Source organism: Nuphar pumila, chromosome 15, assembly GCF_984573655.1.
Source record: "Nuphar pumila chromosome 15, dmNupPumi1.hap1.1, whole genome shotgun sequence".
In the NCBI taxonomy this organism is placed as follows: domain Eukaryota; kingdom Viridiplantae; phylum Streptophyta; class Magnoliopsida; order Nymphaeales; family Nymphaeaceae; genus Nuphar; species Nuphar pumila.
The window spans coordinates 7,904,470-7,930,316 of NC_143263.1; the positions used below are offsets into that span (position 1 = coordinate 7,904,470).

At 37.7% G+C, this 25,847-nt stretch overlaps 1 protein-coding gene across 5 annotated transcripts in view; it reads left to right on the forward strand.

Moving 5' to 3' along the window:
- The window catches only part of ABCA1 (ATP-binding cassette A1), a 198,441-nt gene that overhangs the window by 28,768 nt on the left and 143,826 nt on the right, over positions 1 to 25,847 (forward strand). For all 5 annotated transcript variants that reach the window (XR_016428135.1, XR_016428136.1, XM_089990662.1 and 2 more), the window contains 5 exons: positions 17,911 to 18,143; positions 18,266 to 18,380; positions 18,466 to 18,555; positions 25,093 to 25,307; positions 25,407 to 25,519. Coding sequence is in view for 3 of the 5 variants with exons in the window: in XM_089990662.1 (XP_089846788.1) it covers positions 17,911 to 18,143; positions 18,266 to 18,380; positions 18,466 to 18,555; positions 25,093 to 25,307; positions 25,407 to 25,519 (766 nt within the window). In the remaining 2 variants the exon portion in view is untranslated. The remainder of the gene's footprint in view (positions 1 to 17,910; positions 18,144 to 18,265; positions 18,381 to 18,465; positions 18,556 to 25,092; positions 25,308 to 25,406; positions 25,520 to 25,847) is intronic.

The window sequence follows — 25,847 nt, forward strand, 5'->3', positions numbered from 1 at the left end:
AAGGTTTGAGGCGATTTTTCTCTCATCCATGAAAGAGTTTTGGCGTTTTTCATTTCCCATTCATCTAATTTTTTGTAGTATTCTTCCATGACTTTGTTTCTTTATTCAAGACTAGTCTCAACATCATTTTCACCTAATGTAATTTTGGGAGTGAGTTCAAGAATAGTACCTCTTACGAATCCCCACAAACCTTGACCCTTGATGAATGTCTCCAAGTGTCCCGTCCAATTGTTATAGTTGCTTTCTTCAAGTTTGAATGGCGGAATGAAGTTGGGTTGCTTGTATTATGTGGAAAAAATTCACCCATGATGAATCCAAAGAGAAAAAAGAAACAACAATCACGAAAGAGAGAATGCACGCTTTATGAGGCAGCTCACCAATGCACGGTTGATCATACACCAAGCTCTGATACCATGTAAAGAGTCTTACACACAATCAATTATGCAAACAACTTGACAAAACATACATTCACCCAATATGGTAAAACCAAAATAGCATACAAAATGCTCCACGGCACAAACATAAGAATAGTGCATAAATGCACTCGAATCTGAATATGTGAGAGGTAAAACCCTCTATCCTTGAATTACATTACAATGGGCAGCATGCCCTTATTTATAGAGAGATTACATGAGAAGAGCTGTTGGGATAGCTGTTGGGCTAGTAGCCCAACAACTCTAGTCAAACAGTCAACATTTTGACTGTTTGACAGAACCTGACAAAAAGACTGTTTGACTGTTTTGATAGCCCAACAGCTCTAGTCAATTATGACTGTTGACAAAAAGACAAAAAAAACATAAAAAAATAAGAAAAATAAAATAAAATTACAGAAATAAATAAATAAAAAAGTATTACAAGAATATACGTGCATACTTTAAATATATATATTTTAAATATATATATATATATATATTCAAGTATATACATATATATGTTATTTTCTAACATGACACTCATTCTTAACCGTTCCAGGAAATTTTTCATATGCTTTGGGGCTAATATAACTTTCCGGGTAGATGTTTATTGGGTTACTTTTCCACCACATGGCAATTCTCTTTGTTTTTAAGTGTTTTTTTTTTGGATTATTACTCAAAGAAACTGCACCCGGGCTGGAGCCATAGTCGCCTTTCCGGTATTGTAAAACTCTGAGGCTAGGACCCTCGCCCCCAGGGCTTTGCTGGGAGTTGGCTTGTTGCAGTATTTTTGCATTTCAATTGCACGAGAGAACTTGCATGACTTTGAAGACAGTTTGGCATCTTGCTAATGGCTTTGCAGTGCTACTTGAGCCAGTGCTGCTATGACCTATATTTGTAGTTAGCTGAATAACATGGTTTCGTGAACCATCTTAAGAAAATATGAGCAGACATGCATGCATTGCAGATGTGCAATATGGTATCTGCGAGTGCAATCTCACCTACTCATGCATTGCCAAGTAGATCAGACTGTACAGGCCAGTTTAACATGGTTCATTCAGTAGAAATCATGTTTTTCATCTTACAATTTGGATTTGAAAAACCTTCTTTTTACAGGTACATTTTGGTACAATCAGCACTATTCATTTTTATCTTTCTTTAAAATATATTTTAGTAGTGAAATTTGTTTGTTATAAAAGGTTGTTGTAGAGTATATGAATACATGGTTAAATTTATTATAAAATGAATGAATAATGAGGTATTTATACCAATCTTTGTGGTGCACACATCCATATGCATGTCCGGATGTGTTGCACAACCATGTTTCCACCATCAGTGCAAAGTCTTGGTGTTGCACTACACAACATACTACATTCATATGCTTGTGCCTGTGCTTATTTTAGTTGAAGCAAAACTAAAACTGAATCAAATTTTATCATAAGCATCCGGAATACATGCACTAAAAAGGGGTATAGGTATAATGGGTTTATATTTGATAATCTGGACAGTCCAAGTGCATACAAAGAGATTTCATTAAACCATTCAAGATCCTCTTGGATATTGCTCATCTTCTTAAGGATGCTCACGTCTGCACCTAGTAAATATTGGAATCAGATAAAGATCACAACCTTGTAAAGTCTGTCTGCATATATATATATATATATCAGTCACCTGTATAGTTAAAGGTAATTCCTCGGCAACGGTATTTCTCGGAGAGATTTTCAAAAGTTAATAAATTTCGGGAATATCTAGGGAATACCTCGGCAATATACCAAAAATTAAATAAAAATTATAAAAATAAGTAAAATGCAGAAAATAGAAAAAAAGAAAACTAAGATAAAGACCTTAAAATAGACAAGGTGAATTGATAAATGAGCAACTAAGTTAGCAGCTAACAACTAACAAAAAACCCCAAAATACCCTTTTAAAAACCTTAAAATACGTTTCTACTTTTATTTCCTATTTTACCCTTTAAAACATTTTAAAACCCCATATTCTAAAGTTTTGAATAATCCCCAAAATGCCTTTTTTTAGAAACATTCCCTAGTGACACTCGATTTGCGGTTTTCTCAAATTTCACCCAATAGTCGAGATTTTTTTTGAAATCATTCCATTCTTATTAATAAAAATTAATAGTAAATTTTATTTGTTTTTAAAATCCTTCATTTTTCATATTTTTTGAAAACAAGATCTTTTGAAAAAAGATCATGAAATGTGCAAAACTCATCGTTTTGATTTGTTTTTTGAACCAAATCAAACCAAATTTTGAGGCCAAGGTTTTTTAATTACAGTATTTTTTCCAAAATTTTATCTTTAATAAAATTGAGTTAAAAAAAAAAGCAAAATCTGAAAACAGACGCAGTTTTCAAGATAATATCACGAGAAATATAATTTGCAGATACGATATGTTCTTGATATTATGGACTACCTTGAAATAGCTGATAATATCATGATAATTTTAATATTTTGGCAATATTGGTGATTTTGATATATATATATATATACATACCACCATAACTTGATTTACATGGGTCTATGCTCCAAATGCAAAATGTATCATTTGGATCATGCTTAACATGTTCTATTTACTATTTCCATATGTTAAAGTGGTAAAGTGTGTGTGTGTGTGTGTATATATATATATATATATATATATATATATATATATATATATATTTCTTTATGTAATAAGTGAAACCCATTAGGGGCATTTTGGTCATTATACATTATGTAATTAGTGGTGTTCCTACGAGACACTTTAGGGTTTTTCTTTTTAATGTATTTTATTCTTTCCCTTAAAGGAATTATTGTAAAACCCACAAAATTTCGACAATTATCAAAATAAATAAATATTATAATTCTTGGAAATGGATACGGTAAAAGGATGTAGAGTCGATCCAAATGGATCAAATAGATCCAGTATTTGGATTCGAATACAATATATGGATTTAGATCTTGGATGGAGTCGAAACCCACTTAAAATCCAATTTCAAAACCTTGGACTAAGGAAAAAAAAACGTGTGAAAGCATTCTTTTTAAGGATTTTGGAATAACGCTGGAAGGAGATAAATGAAATAACGTTGCAAGGTTATGCAACGAAACAAGCAGTGGTCAGGGTGGTTGTCTCTTAGTGAGAAGAACCTTATTCAAAAGCCCCCCCCCCCCAAGTGTGCCAGAGATACCTTTTTGCTAAAGAATGGTTTTTATTGAATTTTTTTGGAATTCGAAAAAAAAACTCAATGTGGACATAAATGGGGGAGGGGCGACTTTCTAAAAAATAGGGGGTTGAACGGTTGGGCCTCATTGGAAGCCCAACCGTCCAGTTAGGAAAGGAGCCTCCCTTCCACCATTTCGAAATGGAAGGGAGGAGTTTTAAGAAAATTTTATGAAGGCAATAATGAGTGGGGCTAAGGGGAATCCGAAATGGAGGGGAGTTAAAAAAAAATGAAAACTAAGGAGGGTTACAAAACCGAGTTTTGGAAACTCGCCCCTCCTCTCTCTCAAGTTTTTCCTTTTCTCTCTCAAGCCTCCCCTATCAACCAGCTGGGCGACTGCTCATCTTCATTGCTTGCCGGCATTGATTCCGGCGAGGAGCTTGCGCAAGGATACTGGGCGTTCGCAAGAAAGAACGCCTTACTTTCAGATTTGCATCTTCACGAGGTAGGTGTACTATTCCTATTTACTTATGCATATTACCATGAAACGTTTGTGTGTGAGTCTGCAAAAAACATTACGAAGAAATTAGCTTTCTTTTCTTCTATCTCGGTATCTTGCGAAAAGGAAGTAGTAGAACCTGATTAGAAAATAACCTAAAATTTAGTGTAAAAAAAAATATAACATAAATTAACAAACGTACAGACCAAATCCGGTCTCACTTTCAGTAACAAACCTACTGAAAGCAGACAACTCCTTTAAACCAAGGAGTCCTTTTCTTTTTACTGAAAAATATAATTAACCAAACTTACAATCAACCTACAAGCCCTTTTTATGAATGCAAATGGAATGCAATTGGCTTTTGAGGTTGTTGAAATACTCAACTCACGAATTCAATGTCTCTCAAAAGAATTTGAGTGAAAAACTGGAGTGAAAATATCAAGTGAGTGAGAAAACGAATATGAGTGAGAAGCAAAGAATAATTCAATGTAATTCAATATGATTCTATTCAATTCGATGTTTTTGAGTGTGGAATGCACTCATATTTATAGTTGAAAGATTCCATACATTGAGGGTATGGAAGGGTGTCAAAACAGTCCATTTTGAACAATCAAAATATTTGAAAAATGAAAAAGACACGCCTTTTAAAAGTTACAGAAAAATGGCAAAATTAGTCGATTGATAATATCATCAGTAGACTGAAAAACCTTTCAGTCGACTGCTGCTAAATTTTTCTAAAAGCACACGTTCTGTCCGGTCGACTGATAAAACCTTCAGTCGACTGCTGCTAAATTTTTCAGAAAACAGACATTCTGTCCGGTCGACTAAATTTACAAAAAAATAACGTTTTTGCTTAGAAAATTTGGAGCGAAAAGGTTGGTCGATTGGTGAGTTAACGACCCCAATCCAGACCCTTTAAAAATGCAGAATATTTTTTTTTCTAGAAGTTGCGGAAACCTTCCCAGAGATTTAGGGTCCTCACAGTTCCACTTGCCATTGGATAGCCCAACCACCAAAACGAAGTTGCAATTATCATCCATATCAACCAACTAAAACTCTTTTATTAATGAGTAAGAAAATTTCAAAGACAAGGTTTTCTTCAACTGAAAGTAAAGTAACAATTGCAGAAATTAAAAAAACTAAAAGACAAAAGAAAGAGCCACTATGTCCTCTACTGAAGCTGACAAGCTCAAGTATAACTCATCCATCCCCAGATGCATGTCCAACTTCACTGTTCACCATTTCCTGTGAAAAACCAACAAAGTAGGGTGTCAGAACCGAAATTCTGAGCACAACTACTTCTAAAGAAACCAGGTGAGAGAAAGAACATGGATAAGATTTCATGCAGTGATTTGAGTGAGTGCAGATATTAGATTTGCAACATTCAAATATCCATAACTACCAATGATTGCATATACTTACCAGTCAAGAACAGTAAAACAGTGTCATATATCAAGAACTAAATAATCAAACCTTTCAGCATGATTTCACAAAGTAAATCATATGCTACCACCAAATGATGTCATGATATCAAGAATGATTCAAACATGCATGATCTAATGCATAACAGAAAAATGCATGATTATGTGCAATGCATGATTTCTTTTGTTATCTTTCATTTAAGTTTCATCTTTCCATATGCATGCCCTATTAGATGCACACATCCTTAAGTTCCTCTTTTTAATTACAGTTGCCTGCGGATACACCAAACGGGTACAAACCCCGAGGTCAAGTAGGTTCCCAGGGTGGCTTAACACACAATTTGTATTTTATTACTGGGTTCCAACTTAGCCCTCGACCGATATCAGGAAACAACACCATCCATCGGAACATTAGACCTCCACATCTAATGTTGGGGACACAAGAGACACCTCACGCCCACAAGTGCCACTTCCTTGGTACCATAACAACAGCTGTGTCAAAACACACCACTCCCGGGTAAAGTGGCGGACTTTCCCTAAAACCGTGGTTAGGAGAAAGAACCTCAATATCAGGTTCAGGAGACCAAATTACAGCACACGGAGTTTTTGTATCCTCATAGTCTCCCCAAGACCGGATATCCAAGATTCTCATACTCTAGATGAGATATCCCAGAATGTATATTACACTGTTCTTATTCATTATATTTTTAATTAAGTCCATTTCTTTAAGTTTGCAACACATATGCAAAAGTAAAGTGAAAACCTCGCATCCTCCCTTGCAGGGACCCATTCGGGACTCCAGCCCGTATAAACCATTAGAACAGTGTAGTAATGTGCCAAACCATCTTATGTGGTTTAAGTGATGCTTTTAAAAACATAAATAAAAGAAAAACCAAACCCACGGCTTTCCAGGCCGATGATGGTCCAATTTGGCCATCGGTGCATCACATAATAAAACCAAATTAGTGTTTCATTTATAACACTAGGCCAAAATGCCAAAAGCATATATATTCATGCAAATATAAACCCAAACATGTACATGTAATTACTCAACCATATGCACTTTCACTATGTTTGGTAGCTACATCATATACGTGTATTAACCAATGCACATTTCCTTTGAATGTGAGTGTACATGTGCAATTTCACATATTAATCAAGCGTACATGTTCAAGAAGAAAACCAGTACCCGAGTCATGTTCACACTCATGAGCGCCAAAATCATAACCATAACAGTTACATAACCTTCTTAGAGATAACATTCCAACCTGATCTTGACACCTATATGCAGGTGCGTATATGTTCTAATATTTCCCTTTTATTCATATCAAGGCTTATATCATATACCATATTTATTAAAATCTGGAACATATTTCCATTAAACCTGATTGATAACAGTCAAGTGGAAACTTAGGGTTAGACGCCCAACTAACAATATGTTCTCGACTCAAATGGCTGCAAATTTGTGTGTATGAGCATCGACTTGCATGAGATGATTCAAGTCCCATGTTCATTTAAGTTTGGAAGGATATGAGGCCATAAGACAACTGAATTGTTTAAACTTTCAACTGCTGAAGTTTAGTTAGCCTATGGGAGCTGAAATCAAACCCATACTTCCAGACATTCACTTTTTAGAAATGGCCAGGCACGCATAAGAATGCACCCTCCACTATATTTTAGTGCAAAAACCATGGCGTATGGGGTCTACTGTTATTGAGAAACCAGGAACTGCTGTCTAGAAAAGCAAGACATATGATGTTGAAAAGTCTGTGCACTATGGCCAGATATAGCGATGGATGACAGGTCTACACCATCCGCCCTGAGAATCAGTGGCGCACTTAGCCTTATCAGTACATTGCTCAATGGGTTCTACCGGTGCTTAACACCAAACTAGTTAACAAAATCTTCTAATGAGATAGTCTACGGCAGCCAACTGAAAACTTGGCTACAAAGGTAAAGATAATTGTTCACACACTAGAGTCAAAATAAAAAATTAACAGCTATTTATTCAAGATTGGTTATTGTTATAATTAGAAATTAGACATTTTACCCAACATAGAAACAAAATGCTCTAGAAGATTATCCACCAAATCTTCCATTTGGATCCAAGATCGAAAACCCCCAAATCAAATTTTATTTTATTTTGATCATGGCAGCCGAATCCCCCTTTTTCAGTAAATGAATGTGGACCTAAACCAAGAACACGATTCCAAACCCAAGAACTAAATCCCGAGAATACGATGCCCAATTTGGAATCAAATTAAACCAAAACCGGGTCTCAGCAAATAGGAAATCGATTCTTTTTTTTTAAAACTATACAAACACAAAAAAACAATTTCAAAGGACACATGTAATCCCTGCATTACGCAAACAGGGTTCCCATGGACCCTCATCTCAAAAGATTACATGGGATCGAACCCATGTTCGATCCCTCACCTAGATTCGATAGGAGCCCCGTACCTTTATACGGTGGTTTTTCGGTGGCTGGAGGCTGCTGTCGTGAAGAGATGCAAACTAATGATGTTACCCCCTTACTGCCGTGAAGGGATGCTCGCTGAGGCCTTTGATGGCTGCTGGCTGTCGCAGCTTTCCGACGACCTCCTTTCCTCCGACATGCGCGCACCGAGCGAGAGAGAGAGACGGGTGAAGAGAGATGGGGGACTGAGTGGAGAGGGCTCCCTCTCCACTTCCTTTTATCGGCCAAGACCCCCTTCCATGCCGAGATGGGGGTCGGTTACACCCTGCGTAACCCCCCCCCCCCCCCCCCTTCCCCTTTTCTTGGTTTTATGTTACGCAATATCGGGCAACCCTTATCGTGTTGCCCTTTTCTCTTAAAAGGGCTGCCATGGGGTGGGGCTCGGGTCCGAACCCGGGACCCGTAACCCGGCCCCAAAACAATATGGATCCACAAGTGGATCCAAATGGATCCAACTATGGATCCTCGGATAAATTTTAAAAACTTAAAAATTTTTATTTATTTTGAATCTCACATTATACATAAAATTTTAACCCCCAAAAATATGGATCCGCAAGTTGGATCCAAGTGGATCCTCGAATTCGCTTAATATATATGTATATTTCTCTTTTATTACCAATATTAATATTATTTTAATATAACTCTATTATTTAAGCTTAAATACCCCTTTATGGGTCCTGGATCTGCAATTTGGATCTAGGCCCAATTTGCATATTTTAAATTAAAAATTCGGGTTTTACACTATTGGTCGACTAATAAACATGAAAAATTAAGTAAAGAGTTTTCTAAAATGATTTTCATGAAGGGTTGTTTTAGAAAAGTTTTTCTAAATACTTTTTAGGTGAAATGCAATCGAAATATGCACTCTATGTAAGGCTCTTACAAGAATCTAAGACTTTTAAGGAATTTTACATTTGTACACTAGTCTTCAAAGATTTTTCATTGAATTCTTCAATTCTTGTCATCTTTCTTCGTTGCCTTAGCTGAAATGCAGTTGATTCACTTGTTCATCATCAAAACCTTGTATTTGAAGTATCGTGTACGACTTCATTTTCGTAACAGTCTACGTTAGCAGCAAGATTGGTGTGGTGGCTACACCCAGGTTTAATGTTAATGGGTTGACCATGTCCGGATTCAGCATAACTGAGTCCCACCGTGACCTTGAATAATCGTTGATAGGCGGGGATTGTGGAATTTCCACTTAAAACTATCTGGTACTGAGGTTGGGACTAAGCCCAACGTCTGTAGCAATGGAATGTGGGACTGTATACATACGGTGGCTAACCGTGGATCATGACTCCAGTGTGGTACGACTCAGGCTGGAGTTCGAATTGTATGTCGAGAAAGACATAAAAATTATGACTATAGTGTGTATAACTCAAGTTAAAATTTTGAGTTATATGCCATGAGAAAGATAAGAAATTAAAGAACTAACTGACAGAAGAATTCTTTGTCAAGTCAGCCGAGCATAAAATGAATGAGAAAAAATAAAGAAAAATAATGAATGCGAGAACTGGGTATACCGAAAAAGGTATATGTTACCGGTTTCTCATTGGGTTTATAGATACACCACGACGATGTATGTTACTGGACTCTTGGGTTCTAGGTACACTGGATCACAACGTGTGTTACCCGACCCATAGTCCACTTTGGAGAGAGTGGGTGGTACACACTTCGTGGGACATACTTGTGTTGTGTGAGCGAGGCCTCTCACCCGGTCCCCAGTCCTCGGAGTTAGGGGACTAGGACCACCAGTGAGTCCTAGGTGGTGGGTCCAAGTCTTCTGCAGAAGAGTTATGGGTGCATCCAATGTTAGTTCTTGCCAATTGGGGATCTCTCTCGGTTGAGCACCGTGCCTCTTTTGGGTATCCGTACGGCTAGTTATACGGGTTATGATATAATAGACCCCCGTATAATTTCGGTCCGCTACGATGTCGAATGCCTGTCCGTACCCACAGGGTTAATAATGAAATAAATAACATAAATAATAAAGTTGATAATGAATAATAAAAAGGTATTAGCTCAAGTTGAACAAAGACTTAGAAATTTGAAATCATAGGGTCACTTATTTAGAAATCATACTAGATATGATAGAATTAGAAATAAAAGTATTTTTTTCATAAGTATTAAATTAATGGCAAATCATAGCTCACACATACTTGTTCACTGTATCACTTACTCAGACAGTGGTAGTCTGATTCATTTGTGGTTTACTGTTTTCAGGTGAAGCTATAAATGAACTATTAGAGTGAGGGCGGCGGCTTCGTCGAGGCCGCCATGGCACTACTACTTCTCTGTTTTATGATTCTGGATTTTAAACGGATGTAATAAACTTTGTTATGATGGAATATGATTGAAGATCTATGTAGCTTCCTATTTGTCTATTTGAATGTTTAAAAAAAAAATTCTAGTTAGATTTACATTAAGATTAAATGGGGCGTTACAAATATGGTATCAGAGCTAGACAGAAAAGTAGTAATCATGACAACCTCGACGACCTGCCATCACTCTGTAAGTATATAATTTAATGTATTCACTTAACTTATGATTAGTTTAGCCATAATTAACATTATTCATGTATATGATAATCACTAAGTCATAGAACAACCATAACGCTATTTTTTTTTATTTTATAAACATGTTTATGCCAACTAGATGGCGTGGGCTAACATGTGCAACGATATCCTTGAGACTTTGCAAAACCTGGCTAGAGTGGTCGACCAACAGGCGACAACAATGCAACAAATGGGCACTAACTTACAACAAGTAGCCCAGGACAAATCGAATGCGGGCGGGACCATGTCGTACAAAAAATTCATGGATATGGATCCACCTGCGTTCGTAGGAAAGACCGATCCCGAGGCAGCAGAGTCCTGGTTGCGAGAAATAGAGAGGATTTTCCGAGTGTTGGAAGTTTCGGCCGAACGACAAGTAGATTTTGGCACATATTGCCTGAAGGAGCATGCAGAGAAGTGGTGGGAAACCACCCATGCAGTGAAGTTTCAGAATGGACCCGTGACATGGCCGCAATTCGTGGAGGTGTTTAACAACACTTACTTCCCGAAGCACAAGAGAACCAAGAAGATGCATGCATTTCTCGACCTACAACAAAGAGAAGGGACGTTGGCGGAATACATCACAAGATTTCATAGTATGGAGCGTTACTGCCCAAATGCGTATACCACAAACGAAGATAGGGTGATGAAGTTTGCACAAGGACTAAAAGCGAGACTCAGAAACCGCCTATATACACGAGGGCCAAAAACCCTCGACGAGGCCATTCAGGTAAAACAACTATTACATAATTGATTTTTTTTTAGAAAGGAAATTCTCTAACCTGTATTGGTGAATGTCACCAACTCAGGTTGCTACCTTGCTTGAGGATGAATGGAAGGAAGGGCAGAAGTTCCAGAAGAATCGCGTCGGAGTGCAAAAGCTAGAATTCAAGAAGAGGTTTGGTGGAAAGAAGTTTAACCCACACGCCAAGAAATCGAGGCATTTTAGAGAGCACAAGATGGGTCAGACACAAGACCAGCGGTGCCAGAAATGCAACCGGTTCCATCCGGGACAGCAGTGCCCTCGGGAGACGGGCGATTGCCCTTACTGCGGAAAACTAGAGCACTACATCAGGGAGTGACGCAAAAAAGAGGCAGATGATGCGAAAAAAGCAAGTGGAGGCCAACAAGCACAACCACAACCACAAGCACCGCCACCTCAGCAAGCAAATCATAAGAAGATGGTTGAGAGAGTTTATGCGACCTCAACAGAAGAACTACCGAAGGGAGATTTGGTCCAAGGTACAGTTCTCATATCCGGACAAGCTGCCTTAGTACTCTTTGATTGTGGAGCAACACATTCTTTCATCTCGGTTAATTTTGCTAAACAGCTTAGAGCACCCACCGAATCATTGAAGCATGAATTAGTAGTCTATAATCCCATCGGATTCAATGAACTATGTGTAAATTACATGCCAAACATACAAGTTAAGTTAGTGGAACAAATACTGCTTCCAGATCTAATCCTACTCGATATGACCGAATATAATGTCATATTAGGTATGGATTGGTTGCATGAACACTATGCTAGAATCCTGTGTAGAGAAGGTAGGGTGATCATATCCCGACCTAATGAACCAGAAGTTGGGTTTCGCCTTTTGAGACCGGTTGTAAAGCAGAGGATGATATCGGTCTTAAAAGCAAATAAGTATGTCCAGAAAAAAAGTTATCTTAGACTAAAAAAGGCTATTAAAGCATGGGACCTTGGCCATGCCTAGGTTCTATCCCTATTTATGGAGAGTATGTGTAAAGAACCTTATGAAATATATTGGAATTTAAGAGAGCCGATGAAGTGTAGGTTTATATCAAACAAACCTACACTCAACATGATGGTGCCCATAAATAAGACTTGCAAGATAAGATTCACAATTGCAAGCAAGGTGAAAAAGTGTTAGAGAGTACTATGATATTCTTAAAAGACTTTGGGACCAAATTTGGGATACCATTGATGATGCTCAAGGTAGAAAAAATCAAATCCTTGGTGAGCAATTTTTTCAATTTATGAGAGGGCTTAAGCCCGAGTTTGAACATGTTCGAGTATCTATCATCCACCGAAACAAAAAACAAGAGGAGCTTCCACCTTTACATGAGATTTTGGCCACAGTTTGTATGAAAGAAACAAGGCTAAAATCCATGATCAAATCTAGGAAGTCCAAGGATGATGTATTGAGATACTATTTCCATGTGTTAAAGTTGACTGAAATATGATGTTTTATACCATTTGTAGATTGTCGTGAGTTGTTGATTTTTACTCTCAAAAGTAAGATCTTATGATGTATTAGACATGATAAATCCTTCTAACATAGTAAATAAATCATGTTAAACACATGTACTGTTAGATCTACCATTTGGTGGCTAGTTCCATATAAACAAGTTTACAAGCAAGTTTTTCATGGTACAAAACCACCATATATATATATATAAATATAGGGAGGACCTTCCTAAAGTGTTTTTTATGGCACAAGTGGATGAGAACCTTATGGTTTAAAAATTAGTAAAATATTAAACTATTTGTGTTCTTTCTTTTTTCCACAATAGGTAAAAGTAAATGTAAACAATTGTTCATGAAAAACTTACCATCTAATGCAATAAATTTTAAAATCTACAAGTTACAATGTAGTTACGCCTGGACTCCATAGTTCCAGAAAAGTTACTAAGTGAGTAACTCACTGAATTCCACAATTTATAGTGTGGTTCCTTCTAAATTTCATAGTTTTATAGGCAGTAACTTTTGAAATTCAATATGCCAGCACTAGCACCTTGAAGTCTTGGTGTCAATGTAACGACCCCAACTCATCCCCTTTGAAAATGCGGATTTTTTTTTCTAAAACAGTGCGGAAAACTTCCCAGAGACCCGGGGTCCTCACAGTTCCAATTCCAACTGGATAGCCACAAACCACAAAAGAACTTGCAATTAACATCCATAACCAACCATTACCTTTATTCATGAATTAAAAAAACTAATCTAAAAAATAAAGTGTCTGACTCAAGTAACCACTGATGACAATAAGCAAATAACAAGAACACTAGACTGAAAAACCAAAATAAAGAGCCACTCTGTCCACAAAGAAGACTGTCAAAACTCGTTGTGACTCTCGCGCCCTCGCAGTAGCTGTCGACTTCACTGATCACCTGTTCTTGCGAAAAACCAATGAAGTAGGGTATCAGAATCGAAATCCTGAGCACAACTACTTCTTAATGAAACAAGTGAGATAAAGAGTCAAGATGAGATATCATGCAACAATTAAGGGAAATACATACAAGACAGTTTATAGCATTTGAGAATTTATTCATGCAATAATCATAAATGCTAAGCATGCAAAGACAGTAAAGCAGTAGCATCTACTAAAATTTCAGCATGCAACAAGAATTAAACATTCAACACTTACCCTCATGTAGTGAGTAAGGAAACCATTAAAGTATGCATGATCTAATGCATAACAGGAAAAATGCATGAATCATTTTATTATCTCCCATTAAGTCTTTTGTTTCCTTATGCATGCCCTATTAAATGCATAAAGCTTTAAGTTTCCCTTTTTAATTACCGTTGCCCGCAGATACACCAAACGGGTACAAACCCCGAGGTTAAGTTAGGTTCCCAGGATAGCTTAGCACACAATTTATATTTTATTACTGGGTTCCAACTTAGCCCTCGACCGAATCACCTTCAGAACATTAGACCTCCACATCTAATGTCGGGGACACAAGGGACACCCCACGCCCACAAGTGCCACTTCCTTGGTACAAAAAAAAAACAACAGCTGTGTCAAACACACCACTCCCGGGTAAAGTGGCGGACTCTCCCTAAAACCGTGGCCAGGAGAAGGAACCTCAATATCGAGTTCAGGGGACCAAAATTACGCACACAGAGCTTTGTATCCTCACAGTCTCCCCAAGACCGGATTTCTAAGATCCCCATTCTCCAGATGGGTGATCCCAGAAGGTATATTACACTGTGCTTTGTTATTACTTTTTAATTAATTTCTTAGGTTTTGCAACATCATATGCAAAAAGAAAAATAAAAGCTCGCATCTACCTCGCGAGAGCCATCACAAGACTCCGGCCTGTGGAAACATATAGAACAATGCAATAAAGCTGAAATATTAATAAAGCATGATCTTTGCAATGCATTGAAATGAATGAGGGAAAACAATTCCACAGCTCGGGTTTACCAAACCCTCGATGATTCATTATGATCACCGAAGCACTGATGCAAGAATCATAATCATATGTATGCAGTGGTATTAACATGCCTGCAAGGTATAGTCATATATGTACCAAATTAACCCATTGATAATAAACATGAAATATGACATTCCCATATGCAAATTACACAACCTATGTTATACCCCCTTTTCTTGCGCATATGCATGGTATGTGCATGCATGCATCTTTATGCAATTATCACCATATATGGTTCTAATCATGAATTGTAATGAGATGAACAAAAGAGCATTTATGTGTTTATGTATATGCAACCGCACCTGTTAAGTCCATCATTAGGTAAGCACTCAAAACAACTTTGTCATGGAGTAAGGTGTAAGCATATTCCAACACACATATGAACCACATCAACGCCTAACATATGTGGAAATTAAAATTTCAGGTACATGACTTATTCCCAAGGTTTAACATGCAGTAAGAGATTTAAAATCCTAACTTTACTAATCGCTACCAGCCCTGTTTTCATAATTTAACACACTTATGTCACTAGCAGGCTACAATACCCACATGAGAAAAATTATGTATCTAACAGCGCAGTCCAGCCGACCCTGTCGGCTGGGCCTGACAGCACATTCACAGGCCCAGCTGGGCCTGTGTAGGCTGTCAAGAAAACCCCGACTATGCAGAAAAATACATATATAAAAATTTGTTTCCAATGCCCAAGGCTCCAAGTCAGTCCCCAATCGACTGGGTCGACTGGGCCTGCCCCGATCCTGCCAAAACTAGTACCGCACCCAGCCAATCACTTGGCTGGGCCTGTCGGCTCAGCCAACAGCTGGCAGTCAGCCGAGCGCCACTCGGCCGGCTGCCAGCCAGCCAACCAATCAGTCGAACCCCCCCAAAAAAAAAAAACAGATTTCGTAAATATTTTTTTTTTTGAAAGGGACAATGCCCAGCCCAGCCGACCCTGTCGGCTAGGTCCACCAGCATGTACACAGGCCCAGTTTGGGCCTGTGTATGCTGTCAAAAAGAATAACAGCATACCTGTTACAAGAAAATTGATTTTTTTTTTAAAATGTTTTTGTTACAACCCTGCCCAGCCCAGCCGATCTTGTTGGCTGGGCTTAACAGCATATACACAGGCCCAGTGTGGGCCTGTGTATGCTGTCAACAACAACAGCATAAAAATTTTATTTACGCAAAACTGCCTGCTAAAAATATCATGTGTTTTTTTTTTTTTTGTAAAAGGGGAAAACACCCAGCCCAGCCGACCCTGTCGGCTGGGTCCAAAAGCATACACACAGGTCCAGTTTGGACCTGTGTAGGCTGTCAAAGACGACAGCAAAACCTACCCCACAAAAACTGGTTTTTTATTACTGCATAAAACTTTGTTTTTTTTTTCTTTTAGAGAACACACACCTGCCCCAGCCGACCCTGTCGGCTGGGTCCAACAGCATGTACACAGGTCCAGTTTGGACCTGTGTATGCTGTCAACAACAGCAGCACCACCTACCCCACAAAACTGGAATTTTCTTTTTAAAGAAGATACCCAGCCCAGCCAACCCTGTCGGCTGGGTCCAAAACATGTACACAGGTCCAGATTGGACCTGTGTATGCTGTAAAAAACAACAGCAAAACACCTATTTTGCAAAACTGCCCCCTAGTATATCATATATATATATCTATATATATATATATTTTTTCTGGAACAACAAAAATACAGCCTATACGAAACGGGATAACGATGGAAATCGAAGGTCCATTGTTCCTCTATGGATTTCCATCAAAAGATGCATGGAAAATCCCATCTTTACCCTATTTCTCATTCGTTTCAAGAAGGAGTACCCGTACCTTTTTGGAAAACAAAGGAGAATAGAGGCTGTGGAGGGCGTGTGGGCTGAGCTTCGAAGCTTCCAACCTCCTCTTCTACCTCCTTCACTCTTCTTTGCTTTCTCTTCTTTCTCTCTCTCTCTCTTCTTCTTTTTCTTTTTCCTGTTTTTTTTTTTTTCCAGCCAAAAGAAAGAGAAAGGGCTGCCGCCCCTCCCTTCCTTCTCCTATTTAAAGCTGAAAACTCTTTAGTGGGTTTCCAGATTTGGGTCTCCCACATTAGGGAGTTTCCAAAACTTCTTAGACTCCTTCACTAATTAACATTTGGTTGACTATTTGACCTCCTAATCCTAAAAGGTATGGAATCCTCTATACCCTTTTTAATTAGGGAAGAGGGCTAACCCTAAACCCTCTTAACTCTATTCCCGAAATTAATAAAAATCATTAATTTAATAAATATATTTTTTTGAATTTACTTATTAATAGGTATTCAAAAGTTCCCAAAATTGGTCATGTTGACCCTAGAGACTTTTTATATGATAATAACCCCAATTTAAAGCTCCCAGCTGAATTTAGAGTCATAAAAATTGTTAAGCTTGGATTTTGGATCGGATCCGGATGCAAGATCCAAGATCCAAACCCATACTCATACAAGATTTGGATTAAGACTTATATCAACTCCAGATTTTTATAGGACCTAACTAGGACCCAAATCCATAAAAATTTGGATCCTACACCTTGGATTCAATCCGATCCAATTTCGGATCCGTTCCAACAAACTGCTAAAATTTTAGAAAAACGTGATTTCTGGGCCAACCCAAACTCGGATTTGAAAAAGTAAAATACCATTGCACTCAGAATTTCGAGACGCATCCAATGATATATTACATGAATATCAAATTCCGAATTTCGTCCGAAAATAACCCAAATGTCGCTTGAATTTCGCTTGAATTTAAAGGTTGAAATTAAAACTCTTTGCCACACTTCGATTGGCTTGCCTAGACCCTGATGCTAAGACTTGGGTTAAACCCAAACTCTAAGACCTTGGTCTAAAACTCGAGCCTCAAACGATTTTCCTACCAGACAGCCAAATTTCCAAGTTTTCATGAAGCGACTAAGATCTGAAAACACGAGATCTTACAGTCAACGTGGGTATGCTGCGCATGCTGAAGTATCCATGTTGGATAGCTTTCTCTTTTTCTGTTTGTATGTATATGTGTAATGAGAAAGAAATAATTTTAATATGCTTTTCAGATTTTCAGCATTTCATTTTTATTTGCTTTTGTGTCTGCATGTGATCTGAGAAAGACATTTTCTTAATGTGCTTTTCAGGTTTTCCAATGCACAGTGTTTAGAAATCTTTATAGAAGGATCCCTTATATTTGTTTTTTTGGGTACAGTTTGCAGTGTCAGCAGCAATCATCACCTGCTGCACAATGAGCACCCTTTTTCAGTACAGTGACAAAACTGTGGTGTTCGCATATTTTTTCTTGTTTGGGTATAGTGCAATCATGCTTTCTTTTCTGATCTCGACATTCTTCTCAAGAGCAAAAACAGCTGTGGCAGTGGGGACTCTATCATTCCTTGGAGCATTCTTTCCTTATTACACAGTCAATGATCCTGCTACTCCCATGTTAGTGTATATCTAATTTTAAGCTTATACTCAATTTTCTTCTCTAATTGTCCTTTTCGTTAGTGACAAAGGAAATTTGTGAGTTGGTCTTGTTTCTTTTCATTTCTTTTTCTTTGGTTTAGGATATTGAAGATCATGGCATCCTTGCTTTCTCCTACTGCTTTTGCACTTGGAACAGTGAACTTCGCTGATTATGAGCGTGCACATGTTGGAGTTCGTTGGAGCAACATTTGGAGGGTAGGTTATGTTAAAGTAAATCCAGTGTGACAATCGTTCTGCTGATAAATATAACTCTCAAGGCTTTATTGCTGCTAACGTGCAGGCTTCATCTGGAGTGAATTTTCTCATCTGCCTCTGCATGCTTATTCTTGATTCAGTTTTGTACTGTGTCATTGGGTTATACCTGGACAAGGTAGTTCTCTTAAAAAATTTAGTTCTATTTTTTATGAATATTTCTGTGTTATAGGCGAAATATTACTGTTATGACCTTGTGCTATCGCAGATTAACTTATTGTGCCAGATTTTCAATACTGATCTTTTTTGTGCAACTTGCAGGTGAAGCCATAACTATAATTTTCATTCTGTTGAATATTCTTAGATGTTTGTGAACTGTTATTGCATTTCTCAAGCATTCACCCTTTAGAACATAAGGTTTTCTAACTGTTGATAAATTTGTTTTACGTTTTTTAAGCCTTTTGAAAAGTCCTTTTGCCTTTAATGTCTGCTATTTGATGTATTTCGTAGTCGATGATTTTTCTGTTTATAAACATAGTTCAGTTCAGTATTTTTTGCTAAAAGTAACTCACATGTACAGTGAGACTGACATTTATACATGCATAAATATGATTATGTTTTTTATTGTATAATTGTATGTGTGCTTAAAGCTGCATCTTGTAGAATTTGTGTGAAGACCTTTTCTGGAAGCTTTTGGACGCTAGAATGGATGGATTGGGCATGGATTGCATCAGCTGGTAGGGGTGGCCATACCCTGATTTCAGTCCATTTTAGTGCTAGAATAGAATATTTTCAGCATAGGGATGGAAAACTACATATGTATGTATCTATGAAGAACCGTAAGTACGGCAGCCGGCGTGACTAGGTCTTTGATTCTGGAGCGGTTTCTCTGAGAGAAAAAAAAATGAAGAAGCTTTCAGGTATGTATGAATGAATATATGAACATGGATATTTTGGAGTTTGTTTTGGAAGCTTTTAGGGATTCGGCATCTGTTCGGATGAGCAGTTGGGATGGGTAGTCCCCTCTGATTCCAGTCACTAGAACATTTTATCGTGCATCCAAATTCTAAGGTCCAAATTATCCCTGGTTTTCAACAAAATGGGTTGCTCTCGGATCCTTTTTTAGCCATGGTATTCTGGAAATAGGTAGCGATCAATATGGTGATGCTTAAAAACTCAAAAAGAGGCCTTGTTTAATTAAGAAAACTGTACTTTTTGTTTTGGTATGTAGACTTTCTTCGTGCATATTCATTATCGATTGGATGGCAAGATGACCATAAATTTGTTTCGAGCTAAGACAATAACTTTGAGAAGACGTGCGACCTGCAAAGAGATTTGCAATAGAATGACAGCCAAGAGAATGAGAGAACATCCCACAGGATTAGGGTTATCCTCTTCTTATATTAAGTTATTTTGATGTACAAAAATATCCTTGCTCAAATACAACATATACACGTATACTCTGTTATAACTTGAAAGACTAAAATACCCCTACTTGTGAACACGTCTATTTTGGGTTGTATATAGTTCGGTTATGAATAGAATTCAGTATGCATGTCACCTCTCTCAGGTGCAGATTGTTTGCGTCTGCTGTATATATTTCGAAACCGAGGGAACTCATGGTGTAACAACAGATTAGAAGAAGAGTGAACATGTTCAGCTTGGGGTATCTACGATGTGCTGCCTTGGCTATCGGTAGGCACAAGTATACACTGCCTTTGGTCAGACTGATGTGTTGAAATGCTATTTTCGCTGGCATAGGCATCATGGAAGGAAGGCCAAAAGGCAGTCAATCTATGTGACTAAATACAGTTAGAATCAATGCTGCAATTTTCCATCCTGTTCTCATAAAAACATCTCATGAAATGATCGGTTTACAAGAAACATGATCAAAGCATCTATAGCCCTTATACTCATCATCGTTACCAACAAACTGGCAGATTATTGCTCTTGGAGCAAACTTGTCTCGAAGAGTCTTATGGATGTGAACATAACATATTCCACCCAACACCTTAATGTGCGAATAATCTGACTCTTCCTCAAACATCAAGGATTAAGGCGTATGACCATTCAGATTTGCCAAAGGCATTCAATTGATAAGAAAAGTGGCAGTATGAAATGTTTCTGTCCATAATTCAGTCCTAAGGCTGGACTCAACCATCATAATAAGGGCGGTTTCAACTATATGCCGGTGTTTACACTCAACAACACCATTTTGTTCTGCCGTTTTAGGACAACACATCTCATGCAAGATGCCATTATCACGGAGAAATTGTGATGTGACACCATCAATCCTTAGGGTAAGGATTTTGCGGAAAAAGTGATTTTCAACATAATTCTTAAAACTTTGGAATGTAGAAAGTACTTGATCCTTAAATTTAAGAAAAAAGATCCAAGTATATGTACTGAAATCATATAATGGTAACATAATATCGGGATTTAGAAAAAGAGAGAACGGGAGCAGGTCCCCAGAAATCAATATGAATTAACTCAAAGGAAAAAAAAGATCTTTTATTATATTTTCCAAGGGAGAGCTCATGGCTATTACAAATTTGACAGGATGAACAAATGGATGAAGTTATGGAAATCTTTTTTTTCAAGGAAACAAGATTCTTATTACATAAAACACTAAGAAAATTGAAATTGCAATGACATGCCACAACTTAGCTTCTTTATTCTGACTCTCAACAGCAGGCATAAAAACTGGACTAAAGGATGACAAAAGATGAGATTCACTGATGACATAGAGATTCCCACATCTCCTTCCCTCAGTGAACATTCGATTCATGTGAAGGTCCTTCACAGAAACGGAAGACAGGGTAAAGGAAATGTAAGATTTAGACTGATCACAAAGTTGAGCAACTGAAATGAGATTAAGTTTAATACCGGGAACAAAAAAAGTGTTTAGGAGATGTATAATGACAAAACTTGTGGAAACAACTGTTGTCCCCACATGAGTGATGTGGTGGTGTCCTCCATCACCAGTGACTATTCGACCCATGCCATGATAAGAAACTTCATTAAGAACCTTACTTGAATCGCCAATCACATGATGTGCAACCCCGGAATCAAGGTATCAAGTGTCAGAATGCTGCCTATGTGATGCCCCCGATGTGTTGCTCGTTGATGTCCATGGAGAAAATGAATTGACTGGTGCTGCCCAAGTATTTGCAAGAGGATTTTGGTTCACACTTAAGTTGTGGAAACCAGCACCCATAGTGTCAAGATCATGGGCTTCGACTTGGGGAGGATAGGCTGATGTTTGAGATCGAGGTGTGATATATCCGGGAGCCATATATGATGGTGCACATGGTCTTGGAGGAAGACCAGTAGCTGCTAAGGCTCTGAAACGTGCAGGGATGAGAACTGCAGGCGGATGATAGAAAGACACGTACCTCCAGTAGCAATCTGAACTAGTATGACCACGTGTCCCGCATATCTGACACGTGAGGCCATTTGGTCTGGGACTTGAGGGAGTAGGTATGACACCTGAGCCGCGCCCGTTTTGTTTGCCTCTACCTTTACTTGATTCTGGTGTTCTTGGTTTGGCATGCCATGTGAAAAGAACTTCATGCTGATAAGACACTGGTTCCTTGTTGACATTGGCTGATATATGAAACATCACTTCATGTTCCTGAAGTTTGCTGTGGAGCTGATCAAAGTTTGGTCGGGGACTTATGCCAGTATACATGGTAACGAGTATGTTATATTCAGGCCCTAATCCCCTAATGGTCTTTATGCAAATATCCTCATCAGATATGGAAGATTCAATAACAGCTAATTGATCTGTGATAGATTTGATTTGATTGAGATATTCAATGACATGAGAATCTCCACGTTTCGGTTCAACAAATTCTCCTTTCAAATAATAGATCTTTGAGGTAGAAATCTGCTCGAACCAATGGTGAAGTGTGAGCCACAACTCGCAAGCTGAAACTCTTGTTGAAACCTGCAGTAAGACTTCCTTTGATAAAATTGCTGTAATAAAGGCAACAACAGATTGATCATTCTTTTCCAAGCAGAATACGCTGGATTCTTTGTAGCTGACTGCCCTTATTTTGCATCTGAGGTTGCAACATATTCATCAGGCATAGGAAGAGTCCCATCAAGATGCCCCAACAAGTCAAGACTGCTAATGAACGGTATAATCTGCTTTTTCCAGGTTATAAAGTTTGAGGAGTCCAGCTTGTAAAAAACAAGCTGATTAAGGAATGAGGAATTGATGTTGGAATTTTGGAAAGACATTGTAACACAGGGAGATTGAACGGAAAATAACGAAAGAAAGAATCTGATCAAAAGTAAATCAGCAAATGAATAACGAAAGAAAGAATCTGATCAAAAGTAAATCAACAAATGAATCAAATCAGAAAATGACGAAAGAGAGAAAGTAGGAATGATGTCAGCAATGGCAGCTTCCTTTTTTTTTTGAATCACGGTCCTTTTTTTTTATAGTCGTTCCTTTTCCCTTTTTTTTTTTGGAACGATAGTGCTGCCTTTCAAGAATATGGACTCAAGTATGATTAGAGAGAGATCAGATCTGATATGGACTCAGATCTGATTAGAGTCTGATCGGATCTTGTTATGATTCAGATCTGATCAGGGTGAACAGGGTAAAGTAGGAAAAAACAGACAAAGCAGAGATCAGACCTGATATGAATCAGATCTGATCAGAAACAAAAATCAGACCTGATATGAATCAGATCTGATTAGAAACGATCAGATTCGACTTATGATTTCGATCTAATCAAGAAAACAGGTTTAGGACTCTAGAGGAAAGGACACGACCAGATCTGGAATAGATTGGTTCAGATCTGATTGGATGAATAAAGAAGAGGAGAAGAAGAAAAGGATTTAACGTATTTGAAAGAAGTAGATGCTGTTCATCAACAGTTTTTGATTTGATGAGGGCTTATACTCGAACCTGCTCTGATACCACGAGAAGACGTGCAACCTGCAGAGAAATTTGCAATAGAATGGCTGCCAAGAGAATGAGAGGACGTCCCACAGGATTAGGGTTCTCCTCTTCTTATATTAAGTTATTTTGATGTACAAAAATACCTTTGCTCAAATTCAACATATACAGGTATACTCTGTTATAACTTGAAAGACTAAAATACCTCTACTTGTCAACACGTCTATTCGTAACAAACTTTGCTAAGATGGAAAAGCTCATACATTTTCTTTTGAAGACTGTGACTGAGATTTCTTTTGCAATTTTAATTGTCTCCACCAATCTAGTTTTGTCTGGATCATTGTTCTGACAAATCTTCATGAAGAATATGCCTCAAAGCCTAACACACAGCCTTGCAAATAAATATTAAGATGATTACAGAAGAAATTGATAGAAATGAATGTATATTTAAGGAAGAATGACCGATAAATAACCATAACATGATCAATACATTTCAATCCAGCCTTTCATAATCATTCCTTAGATCCACTTGCTGAATCATTAAGGGGGCTTATCCCTTCAGTGGTTATATGTTCATTGTGTGCTTGCATGTGAAATAAATCCCTTGTATGCTCATCAACATTGGGACAAGGCCTCACAAAATTTATTTTGCCGGTCAGTTTGTCCTTTATTCTAGAAATGCCACCCTTAGTTATTTGGGATCAGTGATTGTGATGTACATGCCCTCACGTACTGGCTGTTTGTTGGAATTGAAATTTTAGTTTTGTTATTCTCCTGCTGGTGCTTTACTTTTTTGTCATATCTAAACTTGAGAGTGGACAAGATTTTAAAAATTAGAGTAACTTAAAGAAAAGAAAAGGAATTTAGAAGTTTTTAATTTCTCTAATTTGCAGTACAGACAATACATACACCAGAATTTATGCAAGATAATCACTTTATAATCCATAGTGTGTACCCTGTATATGTAGTGTGTGTTGTGCATATCTTGCAAAATGTGCATGCAGAGAAGAGCAAAAGAATGGCACAAACAATAAAATTTTGGCATAAGATCAAGATGTTTTTCCTCATCTTGTAAATGGGGTTTCTCCCTTAAATGACAGATTTTGCACCTTTTCAAAAAAAGGAAAAAATTATATATCTGGAGTCACAGCAAGTTAAGTGGTCCAAGGTTGTCAAAGCCACCGAAGTTTGTTGGAATCTTTTTTTGAGGAGTCATTGGGGTGTTAGAAGGCTGCTGGAAACCCTAAACCCTCCTTTCCACTTGAGCCTTTCCTATGTCTCTTACTGTACTCTCTTTTTCTTTCTTATAATACCTTTTCTTTTTTAACATTTCAGTTTATGGTTGAATTGATGCTTTGATCCTGTCTAACCATCCTTTAAAGAGGTGCATGCCTCAGAGCTGAGGCACCCCCTCAAGGCATGGTGCATGTGCTCACGAGGCATGCACCTTGGAGCCATTTGTGCAATGCCACAAGGCACAAGATGTCTTGACTCAGGCGAGGTGCAGTGATTCCATTTTGTACACCGTCGATTACATATCTTTTAATCACAGGATTTTGCATCCATTTAAGCTGTTTAGCCATCATGAGATGGACACACTACTGTTCTTAATGAAATCTTTTTTTGCATTTCTTCTTATTCTATGTGTTTCATTGCTTTGTTTATGAGATTCAATGTGGAAATATATGCTTTCCATATCCTACTAGTTGGCACATGTTTGGTACACCTGTCATGTGTTGTATCTTATGAGCGATAGGCATTTGCAGCTCTTTATTCCGCATTTATATTTGGCATATCAATTAGGTTCTTCCTAGGGAGTATGGAGTGCATTATCGATGGAACTTCTTATTTACCAAGAGATTCTGGGACAAGGAATTGTGTAATCCTGTTCCCGAGGTTGAGAATTTCAATGACGAGGGGAAAAGTAAAGGAACCACTGATGTGGAATCTTTAGGTGGTTACCATCCTGTTATAGAGCCAATAAGCTTGGACATGAGGAAGCAAGAGGTTGATGGTAGGTACGTGGCTATAATACTTGACATAATATTCTTTAAAGTATTTTCTATTTGACACAGAAAAATTGTTTACATCCTCCTCATTTTCTATGTTTTTTATAGATGTGTTCAGATTAGGAATCTTCGCAAGGTTTTCAAGACCAAAAAGGGGAAATGCTGTGCTGTGAGCTCATTGCAATTAACGTTGTATGAAAATCAGATTCTTGCACTTCTAGGTGTGTTGATCTTGTTAAATTTTCCTTATCCCATCTATTTTTGTGTATTATTTTCAGTTCAAACTGGTCTGCAAGATTGCCATCAGTTTGGTTTTCTTTAGTGGTTGTGTGTGATTAAAATACAAATATAATAGCATGCAAAAATGCTCATTTTCAGCTCGCTTATCAGGAATTAAATGCAGATATGGCTTTCACTTTTGTTGTTCAAAGCTACTCTTATAGAATTGACAACAGTCCCTGTATAGGTCAAAATTTGTTTGCCATTGTAATTCATCATGAATTACATATTTCTCATTGTCAAAGTTTGTTATATATTTAATTTTTCGAT